Source organism: Panulirus ornatus, chromosome 23, assembly GCF_036320965.1.
Source record: "Panulirus ornatus isolate Po-2019 chromosome 23, ASM3632096v1, whole genome shotgun sequence".
NCBI classification, from domain to species: domain Eukaryota; kingdom Metazoa; phylum Arthropoda; class Malacostraca; order Decapoda; family Palinuridae; genus Panulirus; species Panulirus ornatus.
Window position 1 is genome coordinate 12,668,884 of NC_092246.1, and position 19,877 is coordinate 12,688,760.

At 40.7% G+C, this 19,877-nt stretch overlaps 1 protein-coding gene across 5 annotated transcripts in view; it reads left to right on the forward strand.

The window, feature by feature from the left end:
- Nucleotides 1–19,877, forward strand: part of LOC139756811 (uncharacterized) — a 374,339-nt gene that overhangs the window by 56,058 nt on the left and 298,404 nt on the right. For all 5 annotated transcript variants that reach the window (XM_071676620.1, XM_071676618.1, XM_071676617.1 and 2 more), the window contains 2 exons: nt 4,709–4,775; nt 4,956–5,132. In XM_071676620.1, the coding sequence (XP_071532721.1) occupies nt 4,709–4,775; nt 4,956–5,132 (244 nt within the window). The remainder of the gene's footprint in view (nt 1–4,708; nt 4,776–4,955; nt 5,133–19,877) is intronic.

Sequence of the window (19,877 nt, forward strand, 5' to 3'; positions counted from 1 at the left end):
GTGAAAGAAGAAAGTTAAGAGTAAATGTGAATAAGAGCAAGGTTATTAGGTACAGTAGGGTTGAGGGTCAAGTCAATTGGGAGGTAAGTTTGAATGGAGAAAAACTGGAGGAAGTAAATTGTTTTAGATATCTGGGAGTGGATCTGTCAGCGGATGGAACCATGGAAGCGGAAGTGAATCATAGGGTGGGGGAGGGGGCGAAAATCCTGGGAGCCTTAATGTGTGGAAGTCGTGAACATTATCTTGGAAAGCAAAAATGGGTATGTTTGAAGGAATAGTGGTTCCAACAATGTTGTATGGTTGCGAGGCATGGGCTATGGATAGAGTTGTGCTCAGGAGGGTGGATGTGCCGGAAATGAGATGTTTGAGGACAATATGTGGTGTGAGGTGGTTTGATCGAGTAAGTAATGTAAGGGTAAGAGAGATGTGTGGAAATAAAAAGAGCGTGGTTGAGAGAGCAGAAGAGGGTGTTTTGAAATGGTTTGGGCACATGGAGAGAATGAGTGAGGAAAGATTGACCAAGAGGATGTATGTGTCGGAGGTGGAGGGAACGAGGAGACGTGCGAGACCAAATTGGAGGTGGAAAGATGGAGTGAAAAAGATTTTGAGTGATCGGGGCCTGAACATGCAGGAGGGTGAAAGGCGGGCAAGGAATAGAGTGAATTGGATCGATGTGGTATACCATGGTTGACGTGCTGTCAGTGGATTGAATCAGGGCATGTGAAGCATCTGGGGTAAACCATGGAAAGTTGTGTGGGGCCTGGATGTGGAAAGGGAGCTGTGGTTTCAGGCATAATTGCGTGACAGCTGGAGACTGAGTGTGAACGAATGGGGCCTTTGTTGTCTTTTCCTAGTGCTACCTCGCACACATGAGGGGGGAGGGGGATGGTATTCCATGTGTGGCGAGGTAGCGATGGGAATGAATAGGGGCAGGCAGTGTGAATTGTGTGCATGGGTATATATGTATGTGTCTGTGTGTGTATATATATGTGTACATTGAGATGTATAGGCATGTATATTTGCGTGGGTGGGCGTGTGTGTGTGTACATTGTGTATGGGGGTGGGTTGTGCCATTTCTTTCGTCTGTTTCCTTGCGCTACCTCGCAAACGCGGGAGACAGCGACAAAGCAAAATAAATAAAAATAAATAATTCTAAATTGATTAAATGATGAGAAATGAATTAAATGATTGAAAATGAATTGTTAAATGAGTGAAAATGAATTGAATGATTAAAAGGTTAAGAAGAATACTGAAAAAAAAAATGGATGGTACAGCCTTGAATAGTTAAGAATGTTTCCAGTTCTGGGATGTAAATGGTCAGTCTTCCCACACATGAAAATGTACATCTTAATCAGTGAATGATACAGTAAGCTGTATTCTTTTTATTTTTTTACATAGTTTTCTACAGTACATTCTTACATAATACATGAACTAATGGTTATCTCCATGTCGTGATAGAGTATAGGAAAAACTTACTAGTACTTGGAGTCACATCGCTTGTTTTCATAACTTTCACCTTTCACTAAGGGAATGGTAATGTAATTATATAATTTTGTATGTTTACACACAGTTTTCTTTAGTAGTTTTATCACAAAGTCATGCATTAATAACGAATTACATGAAATACAATATTAAGAATATATTGCAATAGAAATATTTATGTACAGCAATGTACAATTTGAAATGATTCCAGTTCAGAAAGTGGTTGTCTTATGGTTCAAAATGTACATCTTACCCAGTGAGTGATATGATGAATTCTGTTCTGTATATATATTTCTCTTATGTTTTTCTCTTTAATAGGTTCATGACTAATTCATGCATTAAAGATAAGTTACATATTACAAGTGACAGCTAGGGAATGGATGTGGGCAGACGCGGCCTTTCTTCACCTGTTCTTTGCACTACTTCAGTAATGTAGGAAACTGCAATAAACTATGAAAAAATAAAATTAAGAAAAATAATGTTAATGTGGTTGGTATAGTAGAAAGCTTGTAATTCAGGTAGGCAAGTTGAGGTGGGTCATATTCTAGTTAAAAACATTCATAATTTTTTCAGTGAATGATATGATAAATTTTATTTTTAATTTATTTTATTTAATTTATTTATTATACTCTGTTGCTGTCTCCCGCATTAACGAGGTAGCTCAAGGAAACAGACGTAAGAATGGCCTAACCCACCCACATACACATGTATATACATACACGTCCACACACGCACATATACATACCTATACATTTCAACGTATACATATACATACACAAACATACATATATACACATATACATAATTCATACTTGCTGCCTTAATTCATTCCCGTGGCCACCTTGCCACACATGAAATGACACCCTCCCTCCCCCTGCATGCGCGTGACGTAGCGCTAGGAAAAGATAACAAAGGCCACATTTCTTCACACGTAGACTCTAGCTGTCATATATAATGCACTGAAACCACAGCTCCCTTTCCACATTCAGTTCCCACAAAACTTTCCATCGTTTACCCCAGATGCTTCACATGCCCTGGTTCAATCCATCAACAGCACGTCAACCCTGGTATACCACATCATTCTAATTCAATCTATTCCTTGCACACCTTTCACCCTCCTGCATGTTCTGGCCCCGATCACTCAAAATCTTTTTCACTCCATCTTTCCACCTCCAATTTGATCTCCCACTTCTCCTCGTTCCCTCCACCTCTGACACATATATCCTCTTGGTCAATCTTTCCTCACTTGTTCTTTCCATGCGACCAAACCATTTCAATGCACCCTCTTCTGCTCTCTCAGCCACACCCTTTTTATTACCACACATCTCTCTTACCCGTTCATTACTTACTCGATCAAACCACCTCACATCACATATTGTCCTCAAACATCTCATTTCCAACACATGCACCCTTCTCTGCACAACCCTCTCTATAGCCCATGCCTTGCAACCATATAACATTGTTGGAACCACTATTCCTTCAAACATGCCCATTTTTGCTTTCCGAGATATTGTTCTCGCTTTCCACACATTCTTCAACACTCCCAGAATCTTCGCCCCCTACCCCACCCTGTGACTCACTTCCACTTCCATGGTTCCATCCGCTGCCAAGTCCACTCCCAGATATTTAAAACACTTCACTTCCTCCAGAGTTTCTCCATTTAAACTTACCTCCCAATTGACTTGTCCCTCAACCCTACTGTACCTAATAACCTTGTTCTTATTCATATTTACTCTTAGCTTTCTTCTTTCACACACTTTACCAAACTCAGTCACCAGCTTCTGCAGTTTCTAACCCGAATCAGCCACCAGCGCTGTATCATCAGCGAACAGCAACTGACTCACTTCCCAAGCCCTCTCATCCAGAACAGACTGCATACTTGCCCCTCTTTCCAAAACTTGCATTCACCTCCCTAACAACCCCATCCATAAATAAATTAAACAACCATGGAGACATCACGCACCCCTGCTGCAAACCAACATTCACTGGGAACCAATCACTTTCCTCTCTTCCTACTCGTACACATGCCCTACATCCTCGATAAAAGCTTTTCACTGCTTCTAGCAACATGCTTTCACACCACATACTCTTAACACCTTCTGCAGAGCATCTCTATCATCTCTATTATATGCCTTCTCTAGATCCATAAATGCTACATACAAATCCATTTGCTTTTCTAAGTATTTCTCACATACATTTTTCAAAGCAAACACCTGATCCACACATCCTCTACCACTTCTGAAACCACACTGCTTTTCCCCAATCTGATGCTCTGTACGTGCCTTCACCCTCTCTGTCAATACCCTCCCATGTACTTTCCCAGGAATACTCAATAATTTATACTTCTGTAATTTGAACACTCACCTTTATCCCCTTTGCCTTTTTACAATGGCACTATGCATGCATTCTACCAATCCTCAGGCACTTCACCATGAGCCATACATACATTGAAAATCCTTGCCAACCATTCAACAACACAGTCACCCCCTTTTTCTTATAGATTCCCGTGCAATACCATCCAAACCCGCCACCATGCTGGGTTTCATCTTCCGCAAAGCTTTCACTTCCTCTTCTCTGTTTACCAAACCATTCTCCCTGACCCTCCCACTTCGCACACCACCTCGACCAAAACACCCTTTATCTGCCACTCTATCATTTATTTATATTCTGTTTTAATATGTTTATACTCAATGAGAATATTATTTCCATTAGTCTTGTGATCAAAGTTTTTGTATGAAGCATCCTCCTTCATTTGGGTTTGCTTTCAAGCTTGTATGGAAGACTGCAAAGGAGAGAAATGAGGGTTTTGAAAATCAAAAAACTTTATATCTTCAGGGCAGTGTCCTGCATGATTTTTTTCTTGGCTTTCTTGCCCAACTCTGCCTTCCTCTCTCTCTCTCTCTCTCTCTTTTTACAAGCTGATTACTTTTTGGGCTGATTCCCATGATTTGTGAATTTAGAACTAGCAGGTGGCGGGGAGGAGTAGGCGATGCTTTTTTTCTGTGGTAGTCTCTGATTGGCTAAAGACAAACTTGAAATGAGTGGTTGAGAGGTAGCAAAGCATGGAAAGGCCAGTGATTCTTTACCAGAAACACTAAGGGTTGAAGGTTCTAACCCTGATTTTCCAAGAAAATACCTGAAAATCATTTTCTTGTGCTTGTTGTACACCACTTATAGAAGAAAAGATTTTTAATTTTCAGAATTAATATCTTTATATTTTTTTCAGGGATAACCTCTACAGAGACTATGAAAGAACCATTGAGAAGCAGGCAGTTCTCCTTAAAAGGCAACAGGTATTAGTTCTTTATGTGTACCTGTAATTCAGTCATAGATAAAGGTGTGAATGTTTTGAAGATTTCATGTTGATTCTTTTATTTGCTTCCAGGTGTTTTACTTATCCCTTTTCGTATTGCTAATTTATTGCTTTTGAGTTACTACTGTTGAATTTATGGTAGATATTTCTATTACAACAGGATACAATAGAAAGTCTTCAGAAGGAATTGTCTTCACAACAGCACAGACTGACTTCAGTTAGCAAGCATTACCAGATCAAGATAGAGTCTTTAATCCAACAGGCTCAAACAGAAGCTTTACAGGATATTTCAGAAGAGATTCATTTGTTAAAACAGGAGCTAGAAACTGCTTTAAAGGTGTGATATATGTTTGTTTTGTTTGATTATTTATTTTTGATGTAGTAGAGAATAGCAGTTTGATTTATTTTTGACATAGTTGAGAATTTGTTGCCATTTTGTGTGCATGGCCATGCCATATCCTCTAGATATCACTCATATTGTATTACAGAACAACAGTATTCAGTTGGAAGTTTCTTAATATCATGTACTAAATGGGATTAGCTGAAATCCTTACCTGAAGAGTACTGGTAAACCAGTAAATTGTAATTGTAAGGAGAATGTGAAAAAGGTACTGTAGTTATTTTGAAGATTGGTAATGTAATTTGATATGAAATTGATTAAAAAGTGTTTACCATCATTGTCAAAATTAGGGAGATTTACAGTGAGTGGTTAAAAAAAATGGAGCCAGACAGGGAGGAGGATTGATCCCTCTTTGATTCATCATGTTTAAAGATGAAATTGAAGATATATATTCATAAGAGAAGATTAATTGATGGTCATGTAAGAGAGTGACTTCTGGATCTAAATGTGCTGAGAAGGGCATCTGGTAGGATGTTTGATTTCTGTCTTGTGGAGGGGAGAGTGAAGATTGGTAGAGGCTTTTGGAGAAGGGGAAATAATGTTGGTGAGAAGAGACTGGTGAGATTAAGTGAGTTTGGAAAAGAGACTTGTGTGAAGCAATACCAGGAAAATTGAGTGTAGGAGGCAAATAGAGGTCAAATGAACCAAGGTGAGGAATGAGAGGTATTTAGGGAAGCAGTGCTGGAATGTGCAAGAGATGCTTGTGGCATATGAAAGATGGGAAGTGGGCTGATTAGAAAAGGTAGTGAGTGGTGGGATGAAAAAGTAAACTTACTAGTGAAAGAGAAAACAGAGACATTTGGGCATTACTTACAGGGGAGTGCAAATGATTGGTGTAGTTATAAGAGAAAGTGGCAAGAGATCAGGATGATGGTACAGGTTGAAAAGGGCATATGAGAGTTGGAGTGAATACTATGTTTTGGAAGGAGGCTGATAATTTGTTAAAGAACAAGAGAACAGATAGGAACATTGGTGAAGGGGGCAGAATAGGAAGTGGTAACAGGTAGTGATGAAGTGAGAAAATGGAGTATTTTAAAGGACTGGTGAATATGCTTGATAATAGGATGGCAGATGGAGGGTGTTTGGGTCAGGGTAGTATGTGAAGTGAGAGTCATGGAGAGTGGTTTGGTGAAGAGAAAAGTCTTTTGTGAGATGAAAGGTGGCTGGATTGGATGGTATTGCAGTTGAATTTATTATGAAAGGGGGTGACTAATTGTTGATCAGTAGGTAAGGATTTTCAATGTATGTATGGATCTTGGCAGAATGCATGTATAGAGCCACTGTGAAAAGGTAAGGGAGATAAAAGTTGTGTTCAAACTATAGAAGTATAAGTTTTTTCAGTGTACCTAGCAAGTCACATGGGAGGGTATCAGTTGAGAAGGTGAAGGCATGCTGATGAGGGAAATAGCGATCAAGTTTGAAAAAAAAAGAGAAGATTAAGAGCTCATATTTGCATATATTAACAGAGAATTGGGCCAGGTGAGGGTATTCCCTCAAAGGCCCAGTCCTCTGTTCTTAACGCTACCTCGCTAATGCGGGAAATGGCGAATAGTTTGAAAGAAAGAAAGAAAGAAGAATGAGTCATGTGGTGAGTGCTCATCCTCCTCGAAGGCTCAGATTGGGGTGTCTAGATGTGTGTGGATGTAACCAAGATGAGAAAAAAAGGAGAGATAGGTAGTATGTTTGAGGAAAGGAACCTGGATGTTTTGGCTCTGAGTGAAATGAAGCTCAAGGGTAAAGGGGAAGAGTGGTTTGGGAATGTCTTGGGAGTAAAGTCAGGGGTTAGTGAGAGGACAAGAGCAAGGGAAGGAGTAGCACTACTCCTGAAACAGGAGTGGTGGGAGTATGTGATAGAGTGTAAGAAAGTAAACTCTAGATTGATATGGGTAAAACTGAAAGTGGATAGAGAGAGATGGGTGATTATTGTGGAAGATGAAAGCCGGTAAGGCAGCGAGTTCGGATGGTATTGCAGTAGAATTTATTAAAAAAGGGGGTGACTGTATTGTTGACTCATTGGTAAGGTTATTTAATGTATGTATGACTCATGGTGAGGTGCCTGAGGATTGGTGGAATGCTTGCATAGTGCCATTGTACAAAGGCGAAGGGGATGAAAGTGAGTGCTCAAATTACAGAGGCATAAGTTTGTTGAGTATTCCTGGTAAATTATATGGGAGGGTATTGATTGAGAGGGTGAAGGCATGTATAGAGCATGAAATTGGGGAAGAGCAGTGTGGTTTCAGAAGTGGTAGAGGATGCATGGATCAGGTGTTTGCTTTGAAGATTGTATGTGAAAAATACTTAGAAAAGGGATTTGTATGTAGCATTTATGGATCTGGAGAGGGCATATGATAGAGTCAATAGAGATGCTCTGTGGAAGGTATTAAGAATATATTGTGTGGGAGGCAAGTTTTTAGAAGCAGTGAAAAGTCTTTATCGAGGATGTAAGGCATGTGTACGTGTAGGAAGAGAGGAAAGTGATTGGTTCTCAGTGAATGTAGGTTTGTGGCAGGGGTGTGTGATGTCTCCATGGTTGTTTAATTTGTTTATGGATGGGGTTGTTAGGGAGGTGAATGCAAGAGTTTTGGAAAGAGGGGCAAGTATGCAGTCTGTTGTGGATGAGAGAGCTTGGGAAGTGAGTCAGTTGTTCGCTGATGATACAGCACTGGTGGCTGATTTGTGTGAGAAACTGCAGAAGCTGGTGACTGAGTTTGGTAAAGTGTGTGAAAGAAGAAAGTTAAGAGTAAATGTGAATAAGAGCAAGGTTAATAGTTACAATAGGGTTGAGGGACAAGTCAATTGGGAGGTAAGTTTGAATGGAGAAAAACTGGAGGAAGTGAAGTGTTTTAGATATCTGGGAGTGGATCTGTCAGCGGATGGAACCATGGAAGTGGAAGTGGATCATAGGGTGGGGGAGGGGGCGAAAGTTCTTGGAGCGTTGAAGAATATGTGGAAGTCGAGAACATTATCGCAGGAAGCAAGAGTGGGTATGTTTGGAGGAATAGTGGTTCCAACAATGTTATATGGTTGTGAGGCGTGAGCTATAGATAGAGTTGTGCGGAGAAGGGTGAATGTGCTGGAAATGAGATGTTGAGGACAATATGTGGTGTGAGGTGGTTTGATCGAGTAAGTAATAATAGGGTGAGAGAGAAGTGTGGTAATAAAAAGAGTGTGGTTGAGGGAGCAGAAGAGGGTGTTTTGAAATGGTTTGGTCACATGGAGAGAATGAGTGAGGAAAGATTGACCAAGAGGATATATGTCAGGGTAAGAGAGAAGTGTGGTAATAAAAAGAGTGTGGTTGAGGGAGCAGAAGAGGGTGTTTTGAAATGGTTGGGTCACATGGAGAGAATGAGTGAGGAAAGATTGACTAAGAGTCTATATGTCAGAGGTGGATGGAACAAGAAGTGGGAGACCAAATTGGAGGTGAAAGGATGGGGTGAAAAAGATTTTGAGTGATCAGGGCTTGAACATGCAGGAGGGTGAAAGGCATGCAAGGAATAGAGTGAATTGGAACATTGTGGTATACTGGGGTCGACGTGCTGTCAATGGATTGAACCAGGGCATGTGAAGTGCCTGAAGTAAACCATGGAATGTTCTGTGGGGTCTGGATGTGGAAAGGGAGCTGTGGTTTCGGTGCATTATTACATGACAGCCAGAGACTGAGTGTGAACGAATGTGGCCTTTGTCGTCTTTCCATAGTGCTACCTCGTGCACATGCGGGGGGAGGGGGGTGTTATTTCATGTGTGGTGGGGTGGTGATAGGAATGAATTAAGGCAGACAGTATGAATTATGTACTTGTGTAAATGTATATGTTTGTGTGTGTATATATATGTATATGTTGAGATGTATAGGTATGTATATTTGCGTGTGTGGATGTGTATGTATATACATGTGTATGTGGGTGGGTTGGGTCATTCCTTTGTCTGTTTCCTTGTGCTACCTCGCTAACACGGGAGACAGCGACAAAGCAATATAAATATAAAAAATATTGATGACATTGCTATTAAAGCTCAAAATGCAATAGACTTTCAGGGTATAATGGATGGGTGGTCAGATAGTTTAACCAGAAATGGAATGGAAATTGGTAAGAGTGAACTGGAAGTGATTAATGTTACTAGAGACTGTGAACAGTTGACACATAGAGAAGATCACCAGCTATAAAAGTAAGTAATTTTAAATGCTTTGGAGTAATATTTAAGAATGTAATTCTGCAGCAAATGTAAATAAACAACAAATTATTAATACATTAGAAACTTCAGTATGATGTTCCTTATGCTGAAAGATAGAAGTGCACCATTGAAATTCAAAATATTTATATTTGCCACCATTCTAAGACCTATTTCATTAAGTTCATGGATTGGAAGCGTGATCACTCAGAACCAAATGAAGTTCACAGATCCAGGCTGTTGAAAGAAGAGACAACTGTAAGAATTGATAAGATAAGAATCACCAATATGATATAGGATTTAAAGTTTACATCAGCACTAGAAATAACTGAAATGAACCAGGTAAGATAGCATGGCCATATACTAAGAATGGAAGGCATGAGATATGTCAAGAAATATTTGAAATGAACCTATGAAATAAGACATCCAGCTGGATGTCCTTGATGGTTTAAAGGCATCAGGATCTCCCTCAAAAGAGGGAGAACTGTGGAGGAAATCAAAGAAAATGGAGAGTATGAGGATGGGTACTCTTAAGTAAATGTATGTTTTGCATTCATTTTTACAGTATGGGGAGAGCATTCTGCAAAGGGTCTTCATCTCATGAGGTTGACATACAGGGACCTTTGTAAACATTTATATACTGTTCTTTATTTATGTGAATATAAGCCACGCCCTGTTCTAAACTGCAGGTGAATTTTGGGAATATTAAATGCAAAAATTGCTTGGACCTGAGCCACCACTTTGAGACCACATCCATATTACTTTCACATTCAAAATTACTTTTACTTACTTTTCCCTAACTTAGCAAATATTAGTCACATCCTTTTTTATGAAAGTTTAGGACAAGTGTAATAAAAGATGTACTAAAATTAGTGAAAACTTAAAATTGCAACCTTAAAAGATAGGAAAAAACAGCAAGAAGTAAATAGCCTGATGAGCCTGGCAGATTCATTCACCTCTCATTTTTTTAGGTTAAGTGTAAATGTAGAAGCATTGTGTAATCTCGTCTGTACTAGCGTCTGGATTATTCATGATTTTATACACTGATTTTTGGGAACATGGCTACCTTGATTACACCCATTATTTTAAGAATACAAAGTACAACAATAATATTTAGAGACCAGCTTAGTGGGCTTACTCTTATGTGGTAGCTAGGACCACACATTTCTTTCGCTTCTTGTCTTAAGGATCTGATACGGTGGTGCTTCTTTGGCATCTGAGAAATATGGACTTTGTTATGGGATGCTGTACTTAAGATTACTGTATGTGGTATACATATATATAGTGTTTCTGAATTTATTTATACTATTTACCACTAGCATTGTGCATGTTTAGTGAATAAGAGTGTGCTCTAAATGGAAAACAAACACATTAGAAAGAAAGACACATCACATTTTCAAGTCTTTTTTACTAGAGATGTCAAAGATGACATTAACTGTTAATTTTTCCTTATTATTAGAAATGTCACTGTAGCACTCTCCTGCTCCTTCAGTTAACTTAGGTTTATTTTATTATTATTAGTGGTTATTGATGTTAGCAGCTGGTAGTGCTTGGTGATGATAGTGGTTGTTGTTGGTGGTAAGGTGATTTAAGTGGGAAAACAAGTATTTGAAAAACAGTCATCATCTCCCTGGCCTTCTGTAAGAGCCATTCTCTACTCTTCTGTTATCAGTAAACCTGTAACCTCCTGTCAACCATGATTACATCTGTCAGCCTATCTATCTATACCTCTGATGCTCATTCCCTTCGGGAGCTCCCTGAAGGGGTGGCTATGGAAAAAGTCTCTATAACTGGTGAACTCCAGTGCCACATCTTATCCTGTAGTACCTCACTATTAACAGGCAGAGGGCAAATGTAGTGCAGCGTTTTCAGTGGCTCCTACCTAATGTTCTTATTGATGACTTCTACCAAATAGTTTACCTAATGATTACATTTCTGTATATCTTTATCTTACTTTTGAATGCTTAATAGGTATTGTTGTTGTTGTTGTGGTGGTGGTTGGTGAGGATTGTGGTGGTTATAGTGATGTTGATGGCTGGTAGCAGTGATGGTATGGTTGGTGTTGGTGGTTAGTAAGGGCTGTTGATGATTGGTAGTGATATTAGATGATAACAATGGACTTGTGGTGGTGGGGATGGTGGTGAGATGGTGGAGGTAGAAGTGAGTGTGGTGTGGTCTTTTTCAATTATCCTCCACCTTTACACTAAAACAACATTTCTTCACTTCCATTTTGACAAAGTTCTTGTTACTCTGTCATATTGTTTACTGTAGAGGACATCTCTTATATTCTTCATGGTGGGGAGAATTTTGGCCTTCACCCTGTCATTATAGCTGAACTATCTTCATTGAGGTACGTTATTAATTTAGATACCTCTCCTTTGACTCACTCAATTAAATCTTAGTGCTTCTGTAGGTGTAGTGACCAGACTTGAAAAACATAATCCGTGCTTCTGTAGGTGTAGTGACCAGACTTGAAAAACATAATCCAGTTTAAGTCTAATATTAGGTTGTGAGTAATTTACCAGGTGTTGCTGGATTCCATCATGCTTGAGGTTACACCATTAGAGAAAAGTCTTCTTTGGTGAGGCAGTATCATTCAGAGTACAGTCTTGTTTAAAAACTTTTCTGTTCAAAGGAATTCACATTTCCCTGCTGCTGGAGGTAGCACAACTTAGCAGGATTCTAAGGAAAGAGATCCTGGGTAACACCAGGTCTCTCTCTTAAAAGGAATAGAGTGAATTGGAACTATGTGGTATGCTGGGGTTGACATGCTGTCAATGGACTGAACCAGGGCATATGAAATGTCTGGGGTAAACCATGGAAAGGTCTGTGAGGCCTGGATGTGGATAGGGAGCTTTGGTTTTGGTGCATTACACATGCCAGCTATAGACTAAGGGTGAATGAATGTGGCCTTTTTTTTGTTTTCCTGGCACTATCTTGCTGATGCAGGGGTGACACTGCAGTTTCCTCTGGGGCAGGGTGGTGCCAGGAATAGATGAAGGCAAGCAAGTATGAATATGTACATGTGTATTTATTTTATATTCATTTATTATACTTTGTCGCTGTCTCCCGCGTTAGCAAGGTAGCGCAAGGAAACAGATGAAAGAACAGCCCAACCCACCCACATACACATGTATATACATACATGTCCACACACGCACATATACATACCTATACATCTCAACGTATACATATATATATATACACATACAGACATATACATATATACACATGTACATAATTTATACTGTCTGCCCTTATTCATTCCCGTCGTCACCCTGCCACATAATGAAATACCAACCCCCCTCCCCCTGCATGTGCACAAGGTAGCGTTAGGGAAAGACAACAAAGGCCACATTCGTTCACACTCAGTCTCTAGCTGTCATGTATAATGCACTGAAACCACAGCTCCCTTTCCACATCCAGGCCCCACAGAACTTTCCATGGTTTACCCCAGATGCTTCACATGCCCTGGTTCAATCCATTGACAGCACGTCGACCTTGGTATACCACATCGTCCCAATTCACTCTATTCCTTGCACACCTTTCACCCTCCTGCATGTTCAGGCCCCAATCACTCAAAATCTTTTTCACTCCATCTTTCCACCTCCAATTTGATCTCCCACTTCTCGTTCCCTCCACTTCTGACACATATATCCTCTTTGTCAATCTTTCCTCACTCACTCTCTCCATGTGACCAAACCATTTTAGAACACCCTCTTCTGCTCTCTCAACCACACTCTTTTTACCACCACACATCTCTCTTATGTACATGTGTATATATGTACATATCTGTATATGTATGGTTGCGAGGCGTGGGCTATGGATAGAGTTGTGCGCAGGAGGGTGGATGTGCTGGAAATGAGATGTTTGAGGACAATGTGTGGTGTGAGGTGGTTTGATCGAGTAAGTAATGTAAGGGTAAGAGAGATGTGTGGAAATAAAAAGAGCGTGGTTGAGAGAGCAGAAGAGGGTGTTTTGAAATGGTTTGGGCACATGGAGAGAGTGAGTGAGGAAAGATTGATCAAGAGGTTATATGTGTCGGAGGTGGAGGGAACGAGGAGAAGTGGGAGACCAAATTGGAGGTGGAAAGATGGAGTGAAAAAGATTTTGATTGATCAGGGCCTGAACATGCAGGAGGGTGAAAGGCGGGCAAGGAATATAGTGAATTGGATCGATGTGGTATACCGGGGTTGACATGCTGTCAATGGATTGAATCAGGGCATGTGAAGCATCTGGGGTAAACCATGGAAAGTTCTGTGGGGCCTGGATGTGGAAAGGGAGCTGTGGTTTCGGGCATTATTGCATGACAGCTAGAGACTGAGTGTGAATGAATGGGGCCTTTGTTGTCTTTTCCTAGCGCTACCTCGCTTACATGAGGGGGAGGGGGATGTTATTCCATGTGTGGCGAGGTAGCGATGGGAATGAATAAAGGCAGACAGTGTGAATTGTGTGCATGTGTATATATGTATGTGTCTGAGTGTGTATATATATGTGTACATTGAGGTGTATGGGTATGTATATTTGCGTGTGTGGACGTGTATGTATATACATGCGTAGGGGGGCGGGTTGGGCCATTTCTTTCGTCTGTTTCCTTGCGCTACCTTGCAAACGCGGGAGATAGCAACAAAGCAAAATAGATAAATAAATATATCTCTATATGTGAATGTATGTGTATATGCTGTTATGTATATGTAAATATATGTATGTGTCTTATCCTTGGGGATAGGGGAGAAAGAATTCTTCTCATACATTCCCTGCGTGTCATAGAAGGCGACTAAAAGGGGAGGGGATGGGGGGCTGGAAATCCTCCCATCTCGTTTTTAATTTTCCAAAAGAAGGAACAGAGAAAGGGGCTCAGTCATTTGTTCTTAATGCTACCTCACTTGCACAGGAAATTGTGAATATGTATGAGGAAAAAATGTATGTGTCTGTGTGCATTAGCGAGGTAGCTCTAGGAAACAGATGAAAAAGACCCATCCATTCATATACATCCGTATATACATACACACATACATGTACATATACATATCAACATATACACATATACATCCTTGTACATACACATACATAGACATATACATATATACACATGTACATAATCATACTTGCTTGCCTTCATCCATTCCTAGAGCCACCCTGCCTCACAGGATGCAGCATTGCCACCCCCTGCATCAGTGAGGTAGTGCCAGGAAAACAGACAAAAAAGGCCAAATTCATTCATGGCATGTGTAATGCACCAAAACCACAGCTCCCTATCTACATCCAGGCCTTACAAATCTTTCCATGGTTTACCCTGGATGTTTCTCATTCCCTGATTCAGTCCACTGACAGCATGTTGACCTTAGTATACCACATAGATCCAATTCACTCTATTCCTTGCACACCTGTCACCCTCCTGCATGTTCAGACCCCAATCACTTAAAATCTTTTTCCCTTCATTCTTCCACCTCCAATTTGGTCTCCCGCTTCTCCTTGTTCCCTCCACCTTTGACACATGTATCCTCTCTCTCAACCTTTCCTCACTCATTCTATACATATGTTCAAACCATTTCAACACAATGCTCTTTTGCTCTTTCAACCAAACGCTTTATATTACCACACATCTCTCTTACCCTTTCATTACTTACCCGATCAAACCACAACACATCACATATTGTCCTGAAGCATTTCATTTCCAACACATCTACCCTCCTCTGTACTACCCTATCTATAGCCCATGCATCACAACCATATGATGTTGTTAGAAATACTATTCCTTCAAACATACCCATTGTTGCTCTCCGAGATAATGTTAACTCTCTTTCCACACATTCTTCATCGCTTCTTGAACCTTTACCCCCTCCTTCACCCTATGACACATCTGCTTCCATGATTCCATTCGCTGATAAATCCACTTCCATATACCTAAAACACTTCATCTCCTCCAATTTTTTCCATTCAAACTTACATCCCATCTAATTTGTTCCTCATTCCTAATGAACCTAATAACCTTGCCCTTATTAACATTTACTCTCAACTTTCTCCTTTCTCACTCTTTTCCGAACTCAGTCACCAACTTCTGCAGTTTCTCACTCCAATTAGCTGCCATTGCTGTATCATCAGCAAATAGCCATTGACTTGGTTCCCCGGCCCTTTAATCCCCAACAGACTGTGTACTTGCACCTCTCTCCAAAACTCTTGCATTTACCTCCCTCACCACCCCATCCATAAACAAATTGAACAACCATTGGGACATCACACACCCCCTGCCACGGACCAACCTTCACGGGGAACCAGTCACTCTCCTCTCTTCCTAGTTGTACACATGCCTTACACCCTTGATAAAAACTTCTCACAGCTTCTTGCAGCTTAGGTCCTGCACCATATATCCATAAGATCTTCCACAAAGCATCTCTGTCAATCCTATCATATGCCTTCTCCAGATTCATAAATACAAATTCATCTGTTTTTCTAAGTATTCTTCTACCACTTCTAAAACCACACTGCACCTCCCCAATCTGATGCTCTAAACATGCATTCACCCTCTCAAGCAATACCCTCCCATACAAATTTCCAGGAATACTCAACAGACTTATGCCTCTGTAGTTTAAGCATTCACCTTTATCCCAATGCACAATGGTTCTGTATATGCATTCTGCCAACCTCAGGCACTTCACCATGATTCATACATACACTACATATCCTTACCATCCAATCAACAACACAGTCACGTCCTTCCTTGATAAATTCAGCTGCAATACCATCCAAACCCACTGCCTTGCTGGATTTCATCCTCTGCAAGGCTCCCACAAAGCATCTCTATCAACCCCATCATATGCCTTTCTCCAGATCCATAAATGCTACATATAGATCCTTCTGTTTTTCTAAGTACTTTTCACATACATTCTTCAAAGCAAACACCTGATTTGCACATCCTCTACCACTTCTGAAACCACACTGCTCTTCCTCAACCTGATGCTCTGTACATGTCTTTACCCTCTCAGTCAATACCCTCCCATATAATTTCCCAGGAATACTCTGTGATTTAAACACTCGCCTTTATCCCCTTTGCCTTTGTACAGTGGCACTATGCGTGCATTCTTCCAATCCTCAGGCACTTCACTGTGAACCATGTATACATTGAATATCCTTACCAACCAATCAGCAACACAGTCACCCTCTTTTTTGATAAATTCCGATGCAATACCATCCAAACCCGCCACCTTGTCAGCTTTCATCTTCCTCAAAGATTTCACTTCCTCTTCTCTGTTTACCAAATCATTCTACCTGACCCTCTCACTTCGCACACTACCTCGACCAAAACACCCTTTATCTGCCACTATCATCATACACATTCAATATACCTTCAAAATACTCGCTCCATATCCTTTTCACTTCACCACTACTTGTTATTACCTCCCCTTTTACCCCCTTCACTGATGTTCCCATTTTCTCTCTTGTCATATGCACTTTATTTACCTCCTTCCAAAACATTAATGATACTCTCTCGCCCCAACTCTCATTTGCTCTCTTTTTCACCTCTTGCACCTTCCTCTTGACCTTTTGCTGTTTTCTTTTATACATCTCCCAGTCATCTGCACTACTTCCAAGCAAAAATCATCCATATATATGCCTCTCTCTTCTCTTTCACTAACAATCTTACTTCTTCATCCCACCACTCACTACCCTTTCTAATCTGCCCACCTCCCAAGCCATCACTGCTTCCCTAGATACATCCCATTCCTCCCCCAATCCTTTTCATCCTTTGTTCTCACCTTTTGCCATTCTGCACTCAATCTCTTGTTACTTCCTCTCACAAGTCTCCTTTCCAAGCTCACTTACTCTCACCACTCTCTTTACCTCAATATTCTCTCCTCTGAAAACCTCTACAAATCTTCACCTTTACCTCCACAAGATAGTGATCAGACATCCCTCCAGCTGCCCCTCTCGGTGCATTAACATCCAAAAGTCTCTTTTCACAAGCCTATCAATTAATGCATAATCCAATAATGCTCTCTGGCCATCTCTCTTACTTACATATGTGTACCTATGTACATCTCTCCTTTTAACCCAGGTATTCCCAATCACAAGTCTTTGTTCAGCATACAAATCTACAAGCTCTTCACCATTTCCATTTATGACACTGAACACCCCATGTCCACCAATTATACTCTCAATTGCCACGTTACTCACCTTTGCATTCAGATCACCCATCACTATATCCCACTCTCATGCATCAAAGCTGCTAACACACTCACTTGGCTGCTCCCAAAACTCTTGCCTCTCATGATCTTTCTTCTCATGACCAGGTGCATAGGCACCAGTAATCACCCATCTCTCTCTATCCACTTTCAGTTTTACCCATATCAATCTTAGTTTACTTTCTTACACTCTATGACATACTCCCCCAACTCCTGCTTCAGGAGTATTGCTACTCCTTCCTTTACTCTTGTTCATTCACCAACCCCTGACTTTAGTCCTAAGACATTCCCAAACCACTCTTTCCCTTTACCCTTGAGCTTCATTTCACTCAGAGCTAAATCATCTAGGTTCCTTTCCTCAAACATACTATCTATCTCTCCTTTTTTCTCATCTTGGTTACATCCACACACATTTAGACACCCCCAATCTGTGCCTTCGAGGAGGATGAGCACTCCCCTGCATGACTCCTTCTGTTTCCCCTTTTAGAAAGTTAAAATACAAGGAGGGGAGGGTCTTTAGCCCCCCCCGCTCCTGCCCCTTTTAGTCACCTTCTACGATACACGGGGAATACATCGGAAGTATTCTTTCTCCCCTATCCCCAGGGATGAATATTTTATTATTATTATTATCATTTGTGAGGGAGCCTCAGGGATAGGTGTCTGTGCCTTGGAGGAAAATTCCTCGCTTTTCTCCATCCTGTAATCATTCTCAGAAAGTAACAGGACAGCAGAAAAGGATTCTCTGCCACCCTGTCGATGGGTAGCTTTTTTATTCCACATCCCTAAGGGGGGGTTAGTGATTTCTTTTTTTTATCTCCATGGGGAGGGGTAGTGCCAGGAATGGGTTTAAGGTAAAATATAATATGTAAATTTTTATTAAATTTTTTTTGTGTACGTGTATTTTATGTACTAAATTTTGGTAGGGACATGTGTATATTTTTTTCTTTCTTTTAAACTATTCGCCATTTCCCGGTTGCGAGGTGCGGGCAGAGGACTGGGGCCCTTTTTTTGGGAAAATCCCCACCCGGGCCCCCCTTGTTCCTTCTTTTGGAAAATTAAAAAAAAAAAGAGAGGGGGGGGATTTCCACCCCCCCCCCCCCCTTTTATCGTTCTCGACCGCAGGGGAAAAGGGAAGTATTTTTAATCCCCATCCCCGGGGTAAGTATATTTATATATTAAAAAATTATAAATATTTATATTTTTATATATATTTTCTTTTTGCCAGGGCCCACACCCATCAACAAGGCCCCCTTTCCCCTTTTTACAATTACTGTAAAATGGTGAAACAACTCTATTCATGTCCCCAAAAAAGTGTTTTTGATTCCATCCTCTTGGGATTTGAGGCTGGAAAAAGGGGGGGTTGCTGAACAAGGAAGGTTGCTACACTTTATTACTCAAAGTTTTCCCTTTGGGCCCAAAAGACCCGAAGTTTCACCCGATTTTGTTGTGAAAATTTTGTCCTACAAAACGCAAACGGAACTACCTTGCCCCCCAGTGATGCTAAACGTTTGTGAATCGGGGAAACCCTTGCAACACAAACCTCGCCATGGGAAGTTTCCGCAGGTTATCGAGACAGACTTCCCAGAAATTTTTTAAAGGGGAAGTAAATGTTTAGTGTGTTACGGAGTGATAAATTTCATACATGGGTTTTGACCAGAAATAGTGAAATTGAGAAAAATGTAGCTTAGACATTGAAGCTTATTGATACCAGTTTTAAATTGATGACAACTGCTATTGACGTTTGTGTAAATAAATTATACATTTCCTTTTTCCATAGCCAGAGGTTGAACCATTATGTGACATTCATTTTTCATTCATTTCAAGCTAGAAGTTTCAGTTTTCTAAATTGTTTCTTACATTTTTCATATGTATATATATGTATGTGTGTGTGTGTGTATATGTGCGTATGTATGTGTATGTGTGTGTATGTGTATATGTATATATATATGTATATTATCCCTGGGGATAGGGGTGAAAGAATACTTCCCACGTATTCCTCGCGTGTCGTAGAAAGCGACTAGAGGGGACGGGAGCGGGGGGCCAGAAATCCTCCCCTCCTTGTATTAACTTTCTAAAATGGGAAACAGAAGAAGGAGTCACGCGGGGAGTGCTCATCCTCCTCGAAGGCTCAGAGTGGGGTGCCTAAATGTGTGTGGATGTAACCAGATGTGAAAAAAGGAGAGATAGGTAGTATGTTTGAGGAAAGGAACCTGGATGTTTTGGCTCTGAGTGAAATGAAGCTCAAGGGTAAAGGGGAAGAGTGGTTTGGGAATGTCTGGGGAGTAAAGTCAGGGGTTAGTGAGAGGACAAGAGCAAGGGAAGGAGTAGCAATACT